Source organism: Acomys minous, assembly GCF_964271855.1.
Source record: "Acomys minous genome assembly, chromosome: 6".
Lineage (NCBI taxonomy): Eukaryota > Metazoa > Chordata > Mammalia > Rodentia > Muridae > Acomys > Acomys minous.
In genome coordinates this window covers 26977588-26999801 of record NC_140487.1, presented here as the reverse complement: position 1 = coordinate 26999801, position 22214 = coordinate 26977588, and the positions used below count along the sequence as shown (strand labels likewise).

General features: G+C 39.3%; 2 protein-coding genes across 4 annotated transcripts in view; one reads left to right on the top strand and one right to left on the bottom strand.

Annotated features, from left to right (window-relative positions):
* RUNDC3B (RUN domain containing 3B) overlaps positions 1 to 21875 on the top strand; it is a 136687-nt gene extending 114812 nt beyond the window's left edge. For 2 of the 3 annotated variants that reach the window (XM_084785453.1, XM_084785454.1), the window contains 3 exons: positions 4032 to 4178; positions 16590 to 16711; positions 19452 to 21875. In XM_084785453.1, the coding sequence (XP_084641579.1) occupies positions 4032 to 4178; positions 16590 to 16711; positions 19452 to 19597 (415 nt within the window). In that variant the 3' untranslated portion in view covers positions 19598 to 21875. The remainder of the gene's footprint in view (positions 1 to 4031; positions 4179 to 16589; positions 16712 to 19451) is intronic. The other variant, XM_084785452.1, reaches the window with a different exon arrangement.
* On the bottom strand, positions 5976 to 6368 carry LOC311599033 (ATP synthase subunit f, mitochondrial-like; the record flags this gene model as incomplete). The annotated part of the gene is made up of 1 exon (XM_084784721.1): positions 5976 to 6368. A coding segment is annotated over one exon (270 nt), but the record flags the coding sequence as incomplete, so codon positions are not given.
* Positions 21876 to 22214: the final 339 nt, after the last annotated feature.

The window sequence follows — 22214 nt, the reverse complement described above, 5'->3', positions numbered from 1 at the left end:
ATGCAGCCAGGCGTGGTAGTGGCACACGCCTTTAATCCCAGCACTGGGGAGGCAGAGGCAGGTGGATTGCTGTGAGTTCGAGGCCACCCTGGTCTACACTGCGAGTCCAGGACAGCCAGGGCTACACAGAGAAACCCTCTCAAAAAACAAAAACAAAACAAAACAAAAAAAAAATAAAGTGAAAAGAGCTCCTATTAATGTAGAGATAAATACCACAGAAAAGTTTTCAAAGTTAACTGATAAATATATTATTGTTTCTGGGCAATGGTGGTATACACATTTAACCCCAGTACTTGGGAGACAGAGGCCAGTAGATTCCTGAGTTCGAGGACAGTCTGGCCTACAGAACAGTCAGTACCAAACAGAGAAACCCTGTCCCAAAAAGCCAAAACAAACTAAAGCCAACCAAACAAAACACAAATGAAAAAATATATTATTATTAGTTGGTAAAATAATCTTCTTCAAAGAAACTTTCTGTAAAATCTTTCCCTTTGTGTGAGAGTGATAAATTGATATATTTCTGTCTTGTAGACTGATTCTACATCTTGGTCTGCTGACTAATTTTCAACACTAATTTTAGTGAGTTCAACTAATTTTTAAGTAAAATGTGAAATATTGAGTATGTATCTTTAGTCAGTGATTTAACATGAGTGAATAACAATTATTTGGTGATTTAAAGCAAAGTCACTTTGAGGCTGGACACAAATAAGAAAAAATGTACCCCACAGCCCACAGAATCAACTGATCAGGACTCAAGTGGCCTCACAGAAGTCTGGGAGCCTGCATGGGGCTAACCTAGGTGCTCCGCGTACGTGTTATGGTTGTGTAGCTCGGGGTTCTTGTGGGACTCCTAACAGTGGGATGGAGGCTGTCTCTGACTCTTTCCCCTGCCTTTGGGCCCTCTTCCTCCTACTGGGTTGCCTCCAGGCTTGATGTCAGAATATGTGCCTGGTCTTATTGTAGCATGTTATATTGTATTTGGTTGGTGTCCCTGCAAGGCCTCCTCTTTTCTGAGGGGTGGTGAAGCAGTGGGGGATAGGGGAAGAGGAAGAAGGGGAAACTACAGTCAGGATGTAATATATGAGAGAAGACTAAATAAAAAGAAAAAATTCAAAAAAGAAGGAAAAATGTTCTTGTTTCTCTAGACTTATATGAATCACTCTGAAAATGTCTTGCTATAAACATGGTATCATTTGAAGGTAAATGATGAGATTGTTTGGTTTGAAATAAACTGTAGTTAATTTACAGTAGAATTTACTAGAAAGCTATCTGCCGTTTGCAGGATAGTAGAGTGGAGAAGCGGGTCTGGAGAGAGGTCAGCTGGAAGTCGGGACTGTAAGAAGTACTCTGCTGACTTTGGTCAGGGCCCCGCTGCTTGAGCACATAAATAGCCCTGCTTATTTGTCACTCGAGTTAGATTCTTGTCAAGATCTAAGACATAGCATGGGCTTTTTAATCTAACTAAACTCATTTGCCTGTTTTGTGGTGTATTCAAGAGGGGAAACCTAGCCACTGGCTACTATGTAAGTACTCTCTAGGAACCTATCTGTTCCTTAGTAGTAGGGCAAATGCCAGGATTTCCTGTTTTTGAGAAATGAGCATTTCTTGAGAAAAATGGTAGATGCTGTATGAACCAAACTGTGTCTGTTGCACATACTGAAGTCTCTTCTCTCATTTCAAAGGACCAATCAGCTATGAGTGGAAATGGGTATCATTAGGATTAGGACCTTTAGACAAAGGTCTAAAGATAACACTGAGGGCCAGTGAGATGGCTCAGTTGGTAAAGGGACTTTACCAGATGACCAAACCTCATGACCTTAGTTTCCTACAACACACATGGTAGAAGGACAGAACCAACTCCTATAAGTTATCCTTATACCCTCATATACCAATTTACTAAATAAATAAGTAAATTTAAGATAATTCCTTAATTTGCTTTCAGGCAAAAGTTTTCTATGGTTAACTTATGCTGCAACCTTTGTGAAATGAGTTAAATCTGTTTTATGAGGCCCAAAGTTGCTTCACTGTGCAAAAAGAAACTCTATTTTAAATTGAAAATTGTAGCTGGGCAGTGGTGGTGCACACCTTGAATCTCAGCACTTGGGAGGCAGAGGCAGAAGGATCTCTGAGAGTTCAAGGCCAGCCTGGTCTATAGAGTGAGTTCCAGGATGATCAAGTCTACACAAAGAAACTCTGTCTCAAAAAACCAAAATATTAATTAATAGGAAGTTGTGTTGGTACTCATTCTTAGCAAAGTCTGCCAGTGTCAGTTATTTACAGATGCACAGTTGTATGTCTTGCACCCTGGTGTGAGAATTCCCTGAGATATACTCATGGCTTTGAAGTTAGGTTTTCCATTTATATTCACTAGAAACCTCCAAGGGAAGGAATGTGTAATAGAGAAAAATTTACTATGAAAACCCAACATAACAGCATTATATTGTGGTGGATTACCAGGCCAATAATCCTTATTTCTTCTTTTTCTAACAATCTTTAAAACGTCTATAAAGTTTTGTTTTCAGTAAGTAAACAATGTTAAGACACCCTGGAAGTTTTTAAATTAATTTTACATCCTTTTTCAGTGAAAGAATTGTGGCAACTGTCCAGAAAAAAACTTACCTTTTAGTTTAATATTATGAGATAAAATTCAGTGTCTGCATTAGATGATTTATAGATAGATAGATAGATAGATAGATAGATAGATAGATAGATAGATAGATAGTGTGTGTGTATGTAGAACACATATTTTAACAGTTATTATATACTGTATACAATGAAAAATATTCCTTAGCCCACTAGAGACATTAAGCATGGTTATTTTGTAGACCCATGGTTAGCTGTCACAGGCTGTGCTAGCTGATTGTCCTTTGTTTAGGACTGTGCTACCAGCAGCTCACTGACTCCTCTCCTGCATCCAGGACTGTTAATAGAAGGTATCCATCACTTCCCTGACTGACTTGATCACCCAGAATCTTCACACACAACAAAGGTCATAGGCCTCTGTTTGAGAATGCATGGTGCCCAGATGTTGTTTAAGGTTTCTAGAGCTATGGCAAGACCTTTGCTTTTAAATTTCCTTTAATCAATTCAGATGTTGCATTAGTCTTACAACAATAGTCAGTTGGTTCATATAAATTGAAATTTTGCCAAAACTTGAATTCCTTTGCAAGTTGTTTTCTATCCAGTAACAATTCTATAAGAAAAAGTTGGTGAAATATTTCCAGTTGACTATAGCATTTAGTACAACTGCCACTGATTTAATTATTTTTATGAAACTTTATTAATAGTCATTTCTGTCAAAAACAGTTTTAGAGGTCTGGAAAGGTGGCTCAGCAGTTAAAAGCAGCAGTTTAAAAAACTGGTAGAGGACTTGAGTTTAGTTCCCACCATCCGCGTGAGGCAGCTCCAGGGGATCTGATGCCCTCCTCTGTCCTCCAAAGGCTCTGTATTTACATGCACAAAACACACAAAGACACACACATACAGATATGATTAAATATTTTTAATTAAAAGAAAAAATAAACAAAACTTCAAAACAAAAATATTCTTTAAAAATGTATTGCGTGGATTTTAAATTCTTTATATATTTCTATTTTTTAATTTGATTTGTCTCATCTTTTTACTTAAGTTACTTAAGTTATTCTGTTTTCAAACCAGGAGATCGTAGATGTGGAACCTGATTTTGAGCTAACATCTGATAGTCTCATATCTAGGATCCCATTGCTTTCGGTTTAGGTTTAAAGTACTGTTGGACCCTTCAATCCTTTGGTGGCACCTCCATGGAGAAGACAGAAAGTCTGATTTTTAGTAGTATTGGTTGACGGTAGCCAGCGGAAAAGCTCTGAAAAGCACACACTGCAGGAGATGAAGCAGTGAGCCCCAGCCAGCTCTGCTGTGGATCCGCCCCGTCTATTGACAGACCATTTATAAACCATTACTTTGGGGACTAAATACCAGTTAGCTTCCTCTACCATTGGGAGAAAAAAATAAAACAGTAAAGACAAAAGCACTCACCATCTTAATATCCACAGGACTGTGCTAAAGAATAATGATTTAAGATCACGACAAGAGTTAACTGCCCACCTCACCAACCAGTGGCCTTCCCCAGGAGCTCTGGATGTCAATGCTGTTGCCTTGGATACCTTGCTTTACCGAAAACACAATAAACAGTGGTATGAGTAAGTGTAATGTTTTTTTCCAACTAATTACACATTTAGCTGTACCAAAACATGTGGCTATCCACTCTGGCATTTCAGTTGTTTTTCTGAACTTATTATTAGCCAAGATCGGTTTTGGGACTGCTTTGATAAGGTTCCCTTAAAAAGCGAATGTCCGAACATTTGAAGCCAAGGCACCCTGGGGAAGCAAAATATCTGAAGAATTCCTAGGTAATAGTGTCAGACCAGCTATCTCCTGTTCTGTTCTATTTCCAGTCAGTCCTTTAATTGTATCTATAAACTTGCTTTCATCAGAAATCTATTTTTAAATTTCAGCTTTAGGATATACTAGCCTGGAATTAATTTTCCAGATAGCTTTTTTAAAAGATACCATTTAGCTTCTTTCAGTCTGTGTATTGTAGTGTGGTTATCCTGTATTATGTGGTTAATATCCACTTACAAGTGAGTATATACCAATGGTGTCTTTCTGGGTCTGGGTTATCTGGCTCAGGATGATCTTTTCTAGGTCTATCCATTTGCCTGCAAATTTCAAGATTTCCTTGTTTTTAATAGCTGAGTAGTATTCCATTGTATAAATGTACCACAGTTTCTTTATCCATTCTTTGGTTAAGTGACATCTAGGTTGTATCCAGATTCTGGCTATTACAAATAAGGCTACTATGAACATAGTTGAACAAATGTCCTTGTTGTATCTTTTGGGTCTATACTCAAGAGTGATATGGCTGGGTCTTGAGGTAGAACTATTTCCAATTTTCTGAGAAATTGCCATATTGATTTCCAAAGTGATTGTACAAATTTGCACTCCCACCAGCAATGGAGGAGTGTTCCCCTTTCTCCACATCCTTGCCAGCATGTGCTGTCACTTGAGTTTTTTATATTAGTCATTCTGATAGGTGTAAGATGGAATCTCAGAGTCGTTTTGATTTCCGTACTCTGTGGTGACTAGGGACATTGAGCATTTCTTTAAGTATTTCTCAGCCGTTTGATATTCCTCTGTTGAGAATTCTCTGTTTAGTTCAGTACCTTATTTTTTAATTGGATTATTTGGTTTAGTGGTTTTTAGTTTCTTGAGTTCCTTATATATATTTAACCCTATCAGATGTAGGGTTGGTGAATATCTTTTTCTAGTCTGTAGGCTGTTGTTTTGTTCTGTTGACAGTGTCCTTTGCCTTACAGAAGCTTTTCAGTTTCTTTAGGTCCCATTTATTAATTGTTGATCTTAGAGCCTGAGCTGTTGGTGTCTGTTCAGGAAGTTGTCTTCTGTACCAATGAGTTCAAGCCTCTTCCCCAATTTTTCTTCTAACAGATTTAGTGTGTCTGGTTTTATGTTGAGATCTTTAATCCACTTGGACTTGAGTTTTGTGCAGGGTGATAAATAATGGTCTGTTTGAATTTTCCTACATGTAGACATCCAGTTAGACCAGCACCATTTGTTGAAGATGCTATCTGTTTTCTATTGTATTGTTTTGGCTTCTCTGTCAAAAGCCAAGTATCTATAGGTGTGTGGGTTTATTTTGGGGTCTTTGATTCAATTTCCTTGATCCACCTGTCTGTTTCTATGCCAGTACCATGCAGTTTATCTTACTGTTGCTGGGTAGTACAGCTTGAGATCAGGGATGGAGATACCTACAGAAAATCTTTTTTTTTTAGTATAGAATTGTGTTAGCTTTTCTGGGCTTTTTGTTTTTTCATATGAAGTTGATAATTGTTCTTTCAAGTTCTGTAAAAAAAAAAATTGTGTTTGCATTTTGATGGGAATTGCATTGAATCTGTAGATTGCTTTTGGTAGGATGGCCATTTTTTTTTTAACCAGTCAGAAACCTTTTATTGGACACTAGTTGTCAGGATATAAAGAGTCCGCCACAGTGGAATTCCTCATGGGCGGGGCTGTCAGGCATGCGTGCCCTCCGTGGTGACCCCTCAGTGGTACTTCCATCGCCACTCGTGTTTGAGCTCCTTGTAAGAAATGCAGTAGCTGAAAACCACATAGGCTGCCAGCACCATGGTGATCCCCGAGATGCTGCCTTTCCAAACATTAATGTACTTGCTGTAGTACCAGTCATAACCTCCCCGGAAGGCTCCTGCAATCCCACTGGGGGTGAAATTCCGCATCAGGATCCAGCTTGGCAGCTCTCCAAGTTTAACCTCCATGAGCTTCTTGTCCTTCGGTGGCACGAGCGACGAGGATGGCCATTTTCACTATGTTAATCCTACTGATCCACGAGCATGGGAGATCTTTCCATCTTCTGATATCTTCTCTAATTTCTTTCTTCAGATTGGTAGTCTTTTTCATACAAGGCTTTCACTTGCTTGGTTAGAGTTACACCAGCGTACTTTATATTGTTTGTGGCTATTGTGAAGGGTGTTGTTTCCCTAATTTCTTTCCCAGACTGTTTGTCTTCTGTATAAAGGAGGGCGACTGCTGAGGAAGGAGGGATGGAACTAGGAGGCGATGAGAGAGGGGGCTACAATTGGCATGTAAAGTGAACAAATTAAAAATAAAAAGTAAAAATATGAAGGAAAAAGATACTATAGTCTATCTCCTAAAAGTATATAAAAGTTTAAAGTTCTCTGGATTTGAATTTTGTTCATCTTGACCAACCTAATTTTTAGAAGCTATATAATATAGTCACTCAACTTTTGGGCCATAGCTTCTTTGTCCTAATGTTCAGACTTCTATTTGGTCAGAATGTCTCAGTTTTGAATGAGCTGAAAAATCATTTTGAAAATCAAATCATATTAGCGTCTTTTGGACTTTAACACTTTTCCATTTTAATCATTGGTTTCCACTATATTTTTTCTGCAATTAAATTTCTAACTTTTCTCCCTAATATTCTTCTCTCCCAGCCCATTTTATTTTTATCTTTTCCATTTCTGTTTACTCTTTTTTTCCTCCCTCCCTCTCTCCCTTCCTTCCTTTGTCTGCTCTTCTTTAGAGTTCCTGTGCTTAGAGGTCCATGGCAGTAACACATTCCTACCTGTGTTTCTTATGCTGCCCTGTTAGGTAATGAGTCGCCTTATATTTCTGGCTGGCTGGCATTCATCTTGGTTTTCTGCTTCTTGACTCAAACAGACATGTTTTAGCAAACACATAACTTCCATATTCTTTTATGATGTTGCTTATCAAAGACAGGATTCAAATCAGATTTGACCTTCTGTTATTAAAAGTAGGACTAGAAACGAGCTTTTTCTTGTCTCATTGATTGTTAGAGACAAGTACAGGTGAGCAGACTTTGGAATAAATCAGAAAAGTTCTTTTCATCTAGTAAAGTATTTCTTAGTATGACTCAAGGTGTTGGCTTTGGGCCTCTCATAGATTAGCACAGAGTTCCTTTATACACACACACACACAGATGATTGTGTGTGTGTGTGTGTGTGTGTGTGTGTGTGTGTGTGTGTGTGTGTGTGTGTGTTTACAGCAGCTCTATCCTATACCAAGTATAACTTTACCTTTCTGAATCGATAAATCAATATTTGAATTTCAAATTTACGATTAAGACGTAATTTATAGAAATATATTGTATATTTTATATGTGACCCATGAGAGGCTCTTCAGTTTGCAGAGATAAGCAGGGGATATGGCTTGGTTGATAAATTACTTCATGTTCAAATGTGAGGACCCAAATTGGGATCCCCTCACCCATATAAAAAGCCAGTGGTGGTTCATACCTGTAATCTTAACACTGGAGAGGCAAAGATGGAAGATCTTAGAACCCACAGACCAGCTAGTTTTGTTCAATCCAAGAGCTCCAGGTTTAGTGAGAGACCTTGCCTCAAAAATATGCATGTGAACCTAGAGGTACATAAACACATAAATATATATACATGCATGTGTCATGCACACATGCTTACTATTGTGACAGGAGTGGTGGGCAGAGCTCAGTCATTTGTTGAATGTGGCAGCATGAGGACCTAGTTTCCATGTTTAAAAAAACCTGGATGTGGTGGCCAGTACTTGTAATCCCAATCTTGGGGAAAGAGAATCAAATAGATCCTTGGGTCTCACTGGCCGGCCAACTAGCCCAGCCTAATTGGTAAGCCTTTAGGTCCTTTTTCAAAAACAAGGTGGACAACTCTTGTGGAGTAGTATCCAAAGTTGGCCTCAGACCACCAACCACGTGCACCTATGTGCACCCATGATACACACACACACACACACACACACACACACACACACACACACACACGGTAACTACATTAAATCTGCTAAGTTACAGTGTTTTCTTTCCAATATCCACATCATTGTAAAAAGATAAGAAAAATAAAGGAGGTAAAATATTTTAGCCAGATGTCTACTCTTACCTGCCCACAAATATACCTATTGAGGAGTTAATAAAGAACCCGAAGTGTGTCATGTATACACACACACACACACACTCTCTCTCTCTCTCTCTCTCTCTCTCTCTCTCTCTCTCTCTCTCTCTCGCTCTCTCTCTCGCTCTCTCTCTCTCTGCATGTGTAATGGTAACTTATTTACAAAGCAATATTGCAACACTCCAAGTGATTTTGGTCTTCACAAACACAAGGGAACAGCCTTGTTCCCCTGTTCAGCATGAGCTCAGAGTGTGTATGTCTTGACACCCATATCCGCTGAGGAAGGAAAGTACTCTTTTCTAATATTATCCTGTGAACTTGACTTGCCCTCATATGTTCTTACTATTTTTAGATGTCCCTGCTATTCCTCAGCAAAATGTGTTCAGGTGTGGTATAGCACGGAGGAATCTGATCCAGGAGTTCAAATTCAGTGGTTGTCAGTAGCCACTGCTAACTGATTTTTGTGTGACCGTGAGTGATGCTTCCTTCCCTTAACTTTCTCTTTCTATATTTACAATACCAAGAGTAGGGCCTGTCTAACGGTCTAGTGCATCATCCTGCATGTACTAGCTTCTCAGTGAGCATCAATAGCTGGTGTGATTTATTTTCTTTATTTAGTCTTACATATAAAAAGAAGTATGTGCCTATCTCACATTCCAAGGCCTGCTTTCTGAATCTTACAGAAATTCCATTCATTCTAAGTAGTTCCGAATGAATATGCAATTCCCACTACCTCATTTAAACATGGAAGTCCAGAATTTCAGGTTAGGGAGCTTTCTATAAATCGTGTTTAAAAGTAAGCAAAGCTTTTCGCCATTTACCAGAGCCTACACATAATGTGGGGGCGTGGCTAGGTCTCGCTCTTTTGATAGCTGGGCCTACAGCTCAGTAGTTTTGGTTTAGTAAATTTCTCCTGCGAGGGAGGTACAATGCCTAGAGATCCGTGTGATTGTCCTACCAGCTAGCCTAAGGTGTATTCAAGAAGAGTGTCAGAAGCAAGACTTAGGACAAGTTAGGCCTAACAGCGCTTATTTGAGCTACCAGCACATTTGTGAATCAGGCAGCACTCAGAACAAATTCACCCCACCCAGCTGCAGAAGCCGTAGCTTTACGAAGGGAGCAAAGAGCAGAGTAGACGCATCTTTGGATTCGTTGTGCTTAAGCATGAACCTCACTTGGGCATAGAGAGAGGAGGCACTGGTCTTATGTAGGGGTGATGTGAAAAGTTGTCCCCCTGGGGTTGGCTGAAGCTTGCCTTGTTGTTACTAAAAAGCATGGGCCTAAGTTAGGTTTCAGCTTGAACAGGAACGGACTGTTACACTTCGTTACTAGAAAGGCCTCTGACTTACGGCCTCCTGCTTAGTTAATTCACAAATAGTTCTGATTTAATTAACTTGTTGGTCTTGTTTTTATTTTTACATTGAGCTACTGGATAACTGGGTTAAGATCTGTAACCACAGAAAAACCCTTCCCACGACAGAAGAGCTGCCTTTTGTTTTTATTACTTGTACTTTAAATATACTGCTTCTAGCTCATTTCTTCATTAAGTGGTCATAGCAACATAAGCCCTGCTAGATGTTAAATCATTTTCTTTATTTCAGACTTGGCAGTGTGGTAAAATTGATAAAGCCAGGGGTGGTGAGTGGCACACACGTTTAGTTCCAGCACTTGGGAGGCAGAGGCAGGTGGAGCTCTGTGAATTGAGACTGGCTCTGGGCCAGCCAATCTTGCATAGTGTCTCCAGGAAAAAAAAATGGTACAGACATTAAGTTCACAGTAAAAACTCAACAAGAACTAAGTATTCTAGGTGTGTTTTCTTAATACATAATACAATAAGTGTTTACTTTTTGTTTCCTGTAAGTTTTGTTTTACTGCCCTCTTTAGAAGTGAAGTCTGTGTCACCTGAGCTCAGTATCTGTTACTACATCTTGTTACAGTATTGCCTACCTCACTCCTTCTTTTTTATTTTTAAGTTTTAATTTATTCACTTTACAACCCAATTGTAGCCCCCTCCCTCATCTCCTCCCACTCCCACTCTCTTCCTCCCTCCCCCCTCCCCCCTCCCCTAGTCCTCAGAAAGGGAGAGCCCTTCTCCCCTGTCATCTGACTGCAGCTTATCAAGTCTCATCTGGACCTCCTGTATCCTCTTCCTCTGTGTCCTGGCAACACCACCCCATTGGGGGGAAGTGATCAACAAGTGGGCACCAGAGTCCGTGTCAAAGGCAGCCCCCACTCCCCATATTATGGCCCCACAAGGAGACTGTGCTGCCTACCTACTACATGTGAGCAGCGGGTCTAGGTCCTCACCATGCACGGGCCTTGTTGGTGCATCAGTCTCTGCAAGTCTCCCTTCCCTCCCCTCCCCTGCCCAGATTTGTTGGCTCCATTGGTCTCCTTGTGGAGCTCCCATCTCACTGATTCTTATACCAAAAGCTCATATTCATCAGCATCGTGTTTCTATTTTCTTCTTAAACTTTTTAAACATTTCTTTATATATTTAGGATTTATTTAGCTTGTGTGGGTGTGGGTGTGGGTGTGGGTGTGGGAGGCAATTCTCTCTTCCCACCAGGCAGCTCCCTGGGATCAAGCTCAGGTTTTCAGACTTAGTGGTAAGCACCTTTACCTGCTCAGCCACATTTACCCACCCCCTCTTAAGATATTTTTTAACCTTAAATGTATCATTGGCTCTCAATTTGGCTGCCACTCAGATTGCAAAATTACGAGAGTCCTGACTTCATATGCTTTTCATGATCTAATTAGTTTTTCAGTCTCTCTCAAGAGCTCTTACTTTACATGTTTTAGGATTCTTCCCATGTGTGTTTTTTTCAAATATTTGTGCAGTTATGATCTCTAAGGCACTGAGGCTGCAAAAATATTTCAGAATTTCTATGTTGAGACTCAACCTAACATATATGGATTGTTCCCCATCAAGTTTTCCCCGAATCCCTATGTTAATTTGAGTAGATTTCATAGACTGTAGATACTCTGCTATAGTAGATGACAATTGTATTTTTATAAATGTAGTATTATTTTTTGTGTGCGTTGTATACATGTATGTTGGTGTGAGGGTGCCAGATCTTCTGGAACTACAGTTATAAACAGTTGTGAGCTGCCATGTGGGTGCTGGGAATTGAACCTGGATCCTCTGGAAGAGCAGCCAATGCTGTTAACAGCTGAGCATCTCTCCAGCCCTGACAACTGTATTATTAAATATATCCCTATGAAAAGCAAGAATTTAAAATAGCTTCTCTGTCTCCATGTGCATGCCTATGCCTGTGAATATCATGCATATGTTTTCTTTTCCTTTTTTCTTTATTCTTCTCCATACAGTACATCCCAACCACAGCCTACTCTCTTTCTAATCTTCCCAGCCCGCCCACACACACGCCTTCCTTCTTCCCGAAATCCACTGTTCTTCCATTTCCCTTCAGAAATGGAGGTTTTCCTGGGATATCAACCATACATGGAAAAATAAGATACAATAAGAGTGGCACAAACCCTTATATAACGGCTGCAGGAGGCAACCTTGTAGAAGGAAAAGAGTCCCAAGAGCAGGCAAAAAAGCCAGGGACACCTCTTCCCCATTCCCACTGTTAGGAGTCCCACAAAAACCCAAGCTAAACAACCAAAATGGATATGCAAAGGACCTAGTGCAGACCCACGCAGGCTCTATGCTTTGCCCTTCAATCTCTGTGAGCCCCTATGAGCCCTGCTTAGTTGATTGTGTGGGTCATTTCTCCTGGTGTCCTTTATTTACCCTACGATCCCTACCCCTCTTCCACTGGGTTCCTCAAGGTCCACCAAATGTATGGCTGTGGCTCTCTACATCTGCTCCTATCAGCTGCAGAAAGCCTCTCTGATGACAATTGGGCCAGGCAACCCAATCTATGAGTATAGCAGAACATCATTAGGAGTCATTTTATGGACTTTGGTTCCTGTTGTTGTTGTTGTTGTTTCTATCATGTTTGGTGTTACCCTTAAGTCTCTGGCCTATCCACCTTTCAGTTCCTGGCCGTCTAGGCACTGTCAGGCATGGGCCTCAAGTTAGACCATTGGTTGGCCACTCCCACAATCTCTGAGCCACCAGAGCCCCAGCACATCATGCAGGCAGGACAAGTTGTAAGTCAAAGGTTTTGTGGCTTCATTGGTGTCCCAGTCCCGCCACTGAAGGCTTGGCTGGTTCATGTTCCATATCCTCCGTTACTAGGAGTCCTTCCTAGGGTCACCCTCATAAGTTCCAGGAGGTTCCCACTGCACTGGATTTCTACATCACCCCCAAATGCCCTACAGTCCCAGTCGTCTCTTTCCATACACACACTCTCTCTCTCTGTGTGTACCACCCTCCAGACCACATGCAGAGTCTGTTCTATTTCCCCTTCCCAGGGAGATCCATGGCGCCCCTTGCGCCCTCCTTGTTACTTAGTCTTTGGATTGTAGTGATCACGCCCATGATTTTTTTCTTCCTGCGGATAATATTCATTCCCCTCTGCGCATCATACAGTGACTACCAGATAATAGGAATTACTGACTATAGAACACACTTTGAGCAAATATATAATGTAAAACAATATTGTTATTTGTGATCATTGACTGAGATAGGACTGCCTATGACATATGATACCATTCTTTTTTTTTTTTGGTTTTTTTTTTTTTTTTTTGAGACAGGGTTTCTCTGTGTAGCCTTGGCTATCCTGGACTCGCTTTGTAGACCGCTGGCCTTGAACTCACAGTGAATGATACCATTCTTACGAGCTTAGATTATATATAACATACTGACAGGTATTAAACTACAAGTCTTTGTGTTGTCAGAATATATGCTTCTTGCCGTTTTGGGTTCTCACTTTTGTGAAAGTAAACTACTTACATTTTAAAAGTTCTGTTCTGAAAAACAATACGGATTAGCTTATATATCTCTGTGTAGATTTAAATCTCATGATGGTAGAGTAAGGTACTGCCACTGATGACTCATGGATAAAGTGTTTAATTTCAGGTGAAGTGTTTGTTGTTTTAAAGCATTATGACTTCTAAATTCTGTTTCACTATAAGAAATCCTTTTCATTTGATTAAGTAGCAACTATCAACTCAAGGATAGTTACTGTGAAGAATTAGAGAAAAAGGCAGAACAAGAGTTTGGATTTGCTATGTGGGAAGCTCATCGGGCGTGTTATTCTCAGGACCTCCTTCAAAGTTTCCTCCCTTTAGGAAGCTGCAGGCCTGCAGATTATTGCAAATATGTGCTGCCAAGCTCCATGATTACAGTACTCAATAAAGCCCTGTGTTTTGCTTATGAGTATTTTTAAATGTTTCTGCATATAATTTTTAATTTAAAAATATTAACACATTTCCTATAATGAAAAGTGTCAGAAACTCATCTTAAGTCAACAGTTTAAAAGCAAGAATTCTGTATGCTGAACATAGAAAATAATTTGTGAAGAAATGTCTAAATTTATTCAGTAGAGTCTTGTGTTCTAAGGCTAGGAAAATAGCTTAGTGAGTAAACGTGCTTGCTTGGTGTGTAAGCGTGATGGCCGAGTTTGAATCCCCAGCACTCACACTGAAATCTGGACATGGCACATTGTAACCCAAGCACAGGGTGGGGCTGGATTTCAAGTGCCAGCTTTGCTGAAACAGCGAGTCCCCATTTCAGGGAGAATCCCAGTCTCAGGTAAGGTAAAGAGGCCTATAGAGAAATGCATGTAAAGGCCTGCTCTGTGCTTGTATGTGCACAGGTACATACACACACACACACACACACACACACACACACACACACACACATACACACACAAATAAAAACAAAAACAAAAAAACCTCAAAAACACATGTTTTTAACATCCTCTGTACCTAAGAAAATATAATTTTAATGAAAACCAAGTAAAATTTACAGGGATAGAATCATTAAATACAATTCTCAGGGTCTGTCTCAGCAAATGAAACTGCTTTTTGAGAAGATCTAATAAAATAAGAAGGCAGGCCTTTCCTTCTGATGCTATGGTGGAGGTGACAGTAGTTAGGGGAACAGTTTGGTCCAAAGGAAAACTGCTATAATTGTTTACTCTATGTGTGACCCTGTTTCCTTTCAACAGAATAGAAGTATCAGTAATCTAACTTCCTAAGGTACTTTTAAGTATTGAATAAACTTTTGTATGTCTACATATGCTCATACATATATATGTTTATAATGTAAGTGTATAGCATTGTGTTTTAGCATGTACCATGTGCTTTATAAGTATTAGGTTTTACTTTATTGTATAGCATGGAGCTTATAAAAGCATTGTCTGCTATATCAGAAATAACCTGATATAAAAGTATAATTAAGAATTTTTATACACAAACATTTGAGAAGTCATATTATGAATTGAGACTACTGTTTGCATTGTAAGTTAGTAAAGTCATTCTGCCTTCTCATTCTTCATTTCTGAGAGAGAAAAATGGATTCCTGATAAATGTACTCCATCACTATGGCAGCCTATAAAATTTTATCTTAATAAGATTAATGAGAAATAAATACCAACCAACTTAAAGTAATTATTATTTTAGTAAACTTATTGATCTCTGCCTTTTGTTGTTATTATTGTTTTGTTTGTTATTATTAATGTGATTTTCATTCAAGTTGTTATTAAATTAATATACAATCTACTTTTAGTAAAGAAATATTTTTCCATTTCCTCCTTGTTCTAGTTAAGAGTCCTGGCTAGCATAATATCTGGACATAAGTACTCAAAACTTTTTCTTTGAGACAGGGTCTTGCTGTATAGCTGTAGTTGAGCATGCTTTGTAGACCAGGCTGCTTTGAACTCACAGAAATCTACTTGCTTCTGTCTTCCAAGTGCTGAAATTAAAGGCAATGTGCCACTATACCCAGCATTTTAAAATATTTTAATATATGTACGTTTACCAGATATGACCAGGGTGAACCTGGTCATATACATACAGGTTATATACATACAGACAATTACAAAAGGCATCATTTAATTCATATGTGCTTTCCTGTAAATATTATTATAAAATAAATATCTGTGGATTTTATGTAGGATATGACTACCTTATGAAAGACTTTCAGCTTGAAAACCCTATTTTTCTTAGTCCACTTTCATTCATACATGATGCTCAATTCTAATTTTTACATGAACTGCGAAGGGCACCAAACCTGAATATATTTTTTTGTTGGCCAAATCCTGAAAACTAAATTTGAGGAAAGATTAATAATAAGCTTTTGTTGACTTTTCATTTCTAACTGAAGTATCCTCTGATATAATTATTTTTAGTAATTAGCATTAATTCAAAGGGCCTTAAAACACCAATTGGGTGAGGGAAGGGGATTAATTATCTTGATGGTATGTTAGCACAGTAGATATCTATGAGTCAACATTTCTAAACTTTTAAATTACAAGGATGTAGGATACTGTTTTGTTGCAAAGCAGTTGTCAGTGAGTATCTCAGGGCACTGAAGAACTCCTAAGTGCTTGAGACAATAGGTCACTATTAAATTAAGCATTGGCTTCTTCTCCTCTTCCTCCTCCTCCTCTTCCTTTTCTTCTTTTTTTTTTTTTGAGTTTTTTTTTTGGGGGGGGGTTTTCAAGACAGAGTTTATCTGTGTAGCCTTGGCTGTCCTGGACTTGCAGTGTAGACCAGGCTGTTCTTTTTTGTTATTGTTACTTTTTGGTTTTTTGTTTTGTTTTGAGACAGGGTTTCACTGTGTAGCCTTGGCTGTCCTAGACTTGCGACTTACGTTTGCTTCTATAATGGCAGCATTCTTTAGGCTTTCTGCTCCTATTTTAAAACTATAATAACCCAACCAAAAGTTTCTGTTTTAATTATCTGGACAATAGATAATCAATTTGGTAGCACTAATTTGCTCGAAAAATTATTACTCTTTTCTGTTTTTCAGTGAACAAAATAGATAAGCTTTCAAAGTAGGTAGGGAGGAAAGTACAATGGAAATCACACAGATACCATGATAAAGGCAAAATTTAGGGAAGATGTGAGAAAATTAGCCACAATTTTAATGCAGTATAAATGTACTGAGTACTATCAAAAGATGATCTCTTTTGTAAGAAGAAATTTTTTAAAAAATTTTTTTATCCTTACTTTCAGGAAAAGTTACCAAAGCCTTGACCAGTTATCAGCAGAAGTTAGCCTTTCTCAGGCCTCACTGGATCCCAGCCACTCACAAGAAGGAGACGGGAAACAAGAGTCCTTGAATTTCATCTGTGAAGGTAAGTGTGCTAGCTGCTTTCATGCCAACTCCGCACAAGCTAAAGTCATTTGAGAGGAGAGAACCGCAATTAAGTTGTGCCAGGGTGGGTGGGTACCGATGGGGGCGGGGCTTCCCTTCTCTGAGTAGAAGAGGAGGGAGGGGGCTGTAAAGTGATTAAATAAAGTAATTAATAAGAAAAATGCCTATGTAAGTTTGGGCAGTAGGGAAACCTATAGGGCATTTTCTTAAACAGTGACTGGTGGGGAAGGTCCAGCCCATTGTGGGTGGTGCCATCCCCGGGCTTGTGGTCCTGGGTCTTATAAAGAAGGAGGCTGAGCAAGCCAGGAAGCAGCACTCCTCCATGGCCTCTGCATCAGCTGCTGCCTCCAGGCTCCTGCCCTGTTGGAGTTCCTGCCCTGACTTCCTTCAGTCAGGATGAACTATGATGTGGAAGTGTAAGCCAAAGAAACCCTTTCGTCCCCAAATTGCTTTTGGTCATGAGGTATCATCACAGCAATAGAAACCCTGACTAAGACAGCAAGGAAACGGCTTTGGTATTTGTGAGTAGATTTACTTATTGTTATTTAAGAACAAAGTATTCTTTTGTAGCCCATACTAGCTTTAAACTTGTAGTCCCTTTGACTCTGCCTCTGGAGTCTGGTATTACAGACATGTCCTCCACACGTGCACACATGCAAATAAATAAATATTAGGCATAATTAAATTGTATTTATTATTAACTAATAGATTGTGTTCATTGACATTTTATACATGTTTTAATGTGCTCTGGCTACCCCTTCAGCCTCTCCTTTTCCTCCCAGACCTGCAAGCCCCTCCTCTTCCTTACAAATGTTTTCCCATATTCATTACTCTTGTTTTGTGTCCCACAGACTTTAACTAGGGCTTTCTGTGTGACCCTGTTATTCATCAGAGCCCGGTGTGCTCACCAGGGGCGATATAACTGGATGCTACACCTCTTCTCCTCAGAATCCAGTAGTAGCTAATAGATCAACAATAAGTGCTTGAGCTCCTTCCTCACTGACTGTTAGGGTGTCCCGGCCTGTGTGGTTGCAGTGCCAGCAGACACAATTGCTCAGAGTCTGCCATTGCTTTGACGATGGTGTGCTTAGAAGCTGGCATTTCACAGACCTTCTCTCTACTTTCTGGTTCTTATACACTTCCTGCTCCCCCTCTGTAACTGTACCTGGCCCTTTAAGGGCTGCTATAAATGTCTTCATCAGAGATGAGCCCTTACCTCTTTTTATTCTCAACATCTTGTACTATTGCAGATCTCAGCATCACTCCCATTCACTGTAAGGAGGTTTCTCTCAGTAGGCCTGAGAGTTGCCTTTGTCTATGTAGTCTCTCCAGAGTAGACGACATATCGTAGAAAATTTTAAGTGTATAATTATTTTGTTATTAACTTCTAAGTATGCCATTATTTTGGATTATATTATACACTAAATTATTTTCTCAATTTGTTTTTATTTCTGATCTTTCATTGCTTGTTTTAGATTTTTAAGCATCCATTTTTAAAAAATTACTCTTTTTCCTTATCTTCTTGTTAAAAGGAATAAAAATGACTTCAGTTGCTTATAGTTTCCCCAGCATCGTTTATTTATTGTTTAGGCAGGGTCTCACACCACTCCGGCTGCTGAGAGCTCACCCCAGCACTCAGACTGGTCAGGAAGGCTTAATTCGAGTGCTTCTTCGTGGCCCGCTCTTTATTGGGGATGTTTAGTGGAAGGAGACGCTACCGCCTCCTGAACGTTGTCTTTTCACACCCTCTGTGGCGCTCGAGCACACACACACACACACACACACACACACACACACTCTCTCTCTCTCTCTCTCTCTCTCTCTCTCTCTCTCTCACACACACACACACACACACACACACACACACACACACAAAACAAAGCTGTGATTAAAACTCGGATCCAGTACACAGGAGACACTGAGTAAATAGGCAGCAAGTGAATAACGTCTGATCAGGATACGCTTGTCTCTAGTGCACTTCGTCCTGTGTGCACAGGCTTCCCGCCGTCTCTCACCTGCCACACTTCCTGTTACTAGTTGAGTATTCTTTTCTCGTTATTGGATGATTAAGTGTGAACATGTTCTCAAAACAAAGGGTAAGCATGGTGGTGCACTTAGGAGGGAAAGGTGGGAGAGCTCTGAATTTGAGGTCACCCTGGTCTACCTAGTGAGCTCCGGTACACCTAAGGTGACATAAAGAGTCCTATCTTAATAAATAAGTATGTAAATAAAAAGTAAACTTTCCATTTTGTCTCAAAAGTGCATTATCTCAAACTTCTGTACCAAGCGCTAAGAGAAGCACACATACCTAATGCTTTTAAAGGTGATGTTAAAACTGCTGATGGTAACCTGCTATCCTTCCTCTGAATGCCATCAGGTCTCCCCCTCCAAGAGACTTGATACCCTATGAGCACATACAGGGGGAGGAAATCCCCCTCAGGAACAGTCATAGGGGAGGGGAATAAGGGGAAAATGGGAGGGAGGGAAGAATGGGAGGATACAAGGGATGGGATAACCATTGAGATGTAACAAGAATAAATTAATAAAAATAAATCTTAAAAAAACAAAACAAAGCAAAAAACTGCTGAACGGTGAAGTGTGTTTCACTGCATGGCTATGTTTTCACCACCTTAGAAGCTATGGGAGAGTCCTGTGTTTTTATGGTCTTCGTGTGGTTCTTGAAGACCCTTACTTTTGTGTGATTTTATCTTAACTTCCAGGTAAAGAAGATACCCCCTCACTGCTTGGTCTTTGTGGGTCGCTAACGTCAGTGGCAAGCTACAAGTCCCTAACAAGCCTAAAATCCAATGACTGCCTTGCCAGCCCCACCACGGAGATGACAAGTCCAGGCCTGACTCCATCCTGAAGGACTGCATAAAAACCCAAAGTCTCTGTATTGTAAATATTCTGTTTACATAAGTTTTGGCTGCCAGAGGGATCTTTGAAATTTTATATTCTGGTACATGCGTGGCATTTTGTTGTTTGGAGATTTCAGTCCTGCCCATGTAAAGTTCTGAGGGAAAAGCATAGTAGTCCTGCTATTTTTCTTTTTTAAAATCTCACATTTGTCACTGAGGATGTTTAAGATTGAATAGGCTTTTTAAAAATCTTACAAAGATTGTCTGAATCCATTATAAACTGTACACAGTTGCTATTCAACTGATTTTTATATATTTGTTCAAAGGTGTCTTGGTGTCCAGAGACCAGGTCCAGGTTTTATTCCAGACACTTAAGCTTAGTTTTTGTTTTTGTTTTTGTTTTTGTTTTCTTCACTCCTTCATTTGGCGGTTAGATTTGCACAAAAGACAACTAACAAATTTCATTAAATATTTCCTAAGCTCTGGTGTCTACGCAATATGCTTGTACAGAGGAAGGCTCTCAGCTGCAGCAGCACAGTGGCTCTTTTAGTTTTTCTTTTATCATTTATCATTTCGTACCAACTTTTAGCATTTCATAAATTTTGTAGAAATACGCCTTTTTAGGCAGTTGATAACTTAATTTGTAAGGTATATAGGAAAAGCATTTTATATCTAAGAAAACAAATACATTTCTTAGAATTATTTTCCCAAGATTTTCTTTTAAAGTTATCAGTTTTCAAATATGATCAGGTGTGCCTGAGAAGCTGGAAACATTTCAAAATGTAGGACATGTTGGGAATGTGTTACTTACATTAGAAGTTTCAAGTTTAATTAAGGATTCGATTAGCTTTTAAGTGAGGACCTCCTGAGTGACCAGCTTTCTGACTGTGAGTATGTGTCTGAACTACAGTGCTCTTTTTTCCTCTGTGTACAGCAGTGGATTATATCTCGATGTCTCACAGCCATTACCGTTATGCCATGACCTCATTTTCAAACTGATATTAGTGTTTTCAAAATCCTATATGTTCATAGGAAAACTGGTTTTCTTTAAATAGCCATGTTTCAGATCTTTTTGTAGCCTTTGAAACAGCTACCTGTGTCCCTAAAAATTCCACCATATTGAAAATGAAAATGTATGAAGTATATTTTCAATAGTAATTTGAGGAAAAACAAGTGTGCCAAAGAAGTTTTATATGCTGTTTACATGAAGAAGTCACAATATTAATTGGAAACTTCATGTGGTATTTTTGTTTGTTAATTTTATATTTTAACCTAGCAGCTATGACATGTAAGAAGCGTATTCCTCCTTTTAAAAAAGCTGTCTGAGGAGAGCTGAACTCACTCGCTCATTCCTTGTGTCCAAAGTGTAGGGGTGGGAGGTTCTCAGAAATGCTTGGAGCTTAGTCTCATAATGTGGAATATAAAGCAATCAATAGTAGTGTGGCCAGTCTTCCATGTGAAGCAGTTCAGATGTCATTTCAGGGGCAGACGAGGCCTGGAAGCTTGTGATTGATGGGGATTGGATGGGTCGGAACACACTGAGAGCTTCTTCCTGTAGCTGAAGGATTAGAGATGAAGGCTTTAATACTTCTGCAAATGCTTACATTCTGGAGAAACAGCACCTCCATCTGCTCTGAATTAAGTACACCATATTAAGAATACAGTGTCCAAAGCCACTTTTAATTAGTGTGAAGGACAGCAGATGAGGACAGCGGGGCCTGCAGGAGGACTCATCAGGAGAACTTTGGGAATTTTAGGCTGGTCGTGGGAGCCTCTACTTCCCTAGGAACCATCACAATATTTAGTGCTTTATCATCACGACCTGCTCTCACCTGACATTTATGATTCTTTCATATATTAAAGCCTTGTTGAGATCTTTTCATACATTTTTATAAGGTAGAAGGGAATACAAGGTTCCCACGTTGGTACACTTTTTCAGATTTGTCTGGTAGAAACACTAGTTTGTGCACGTATCCGTGCTGCAACCCCGCAGGCTGAGAAATGACACCTGGGAGTCATGGCTCCCCCTCCGTACTTGGAGCCCTTGATATAAAGTTCATCTGCTACTGTGAAATCCAAGTTTCTACATTTCGCTTCCAACTTGATGCAGTTTGTAAATGTTTGCATGAGTAAACAGTGTATGTCTCAACCTTTAATTTTCAGTGGTAGTGTTTCTTTTTCAGAACTCCACAAAGAATGCTGACTTATGTCTATCTTTCCATGTACATTTTGTTGCCTTGATGTACTATATTTGTTGCATGTATATTAAAGATTTTTTTAACCATATGGTAATGGGCTTTTTCCTTGAAAATAAAAAGTTACCTGATTCAAGTGTTCACTGAACTTCTATTTCAGCAAATATGGTAAATATTGGGGGCTAATTATGTATAAAATACTAATGAATATGCTTTGAATAAATCCTTTTATTCAGTTCAAATTATATATGTATTTTAAAAATAGTCTTTATAGACAATGTGACATTTTGAATTATTGACTACATATAGGACAATGGTCCCATATAATTATAATGAAGTTGACATTTTCCTTCCCTTAGTGACGTCAAAAGTCTCCTAAAATGAAGCTGACAAAAATTCTAATATACTCTAAATGCATTATAATTCAAGA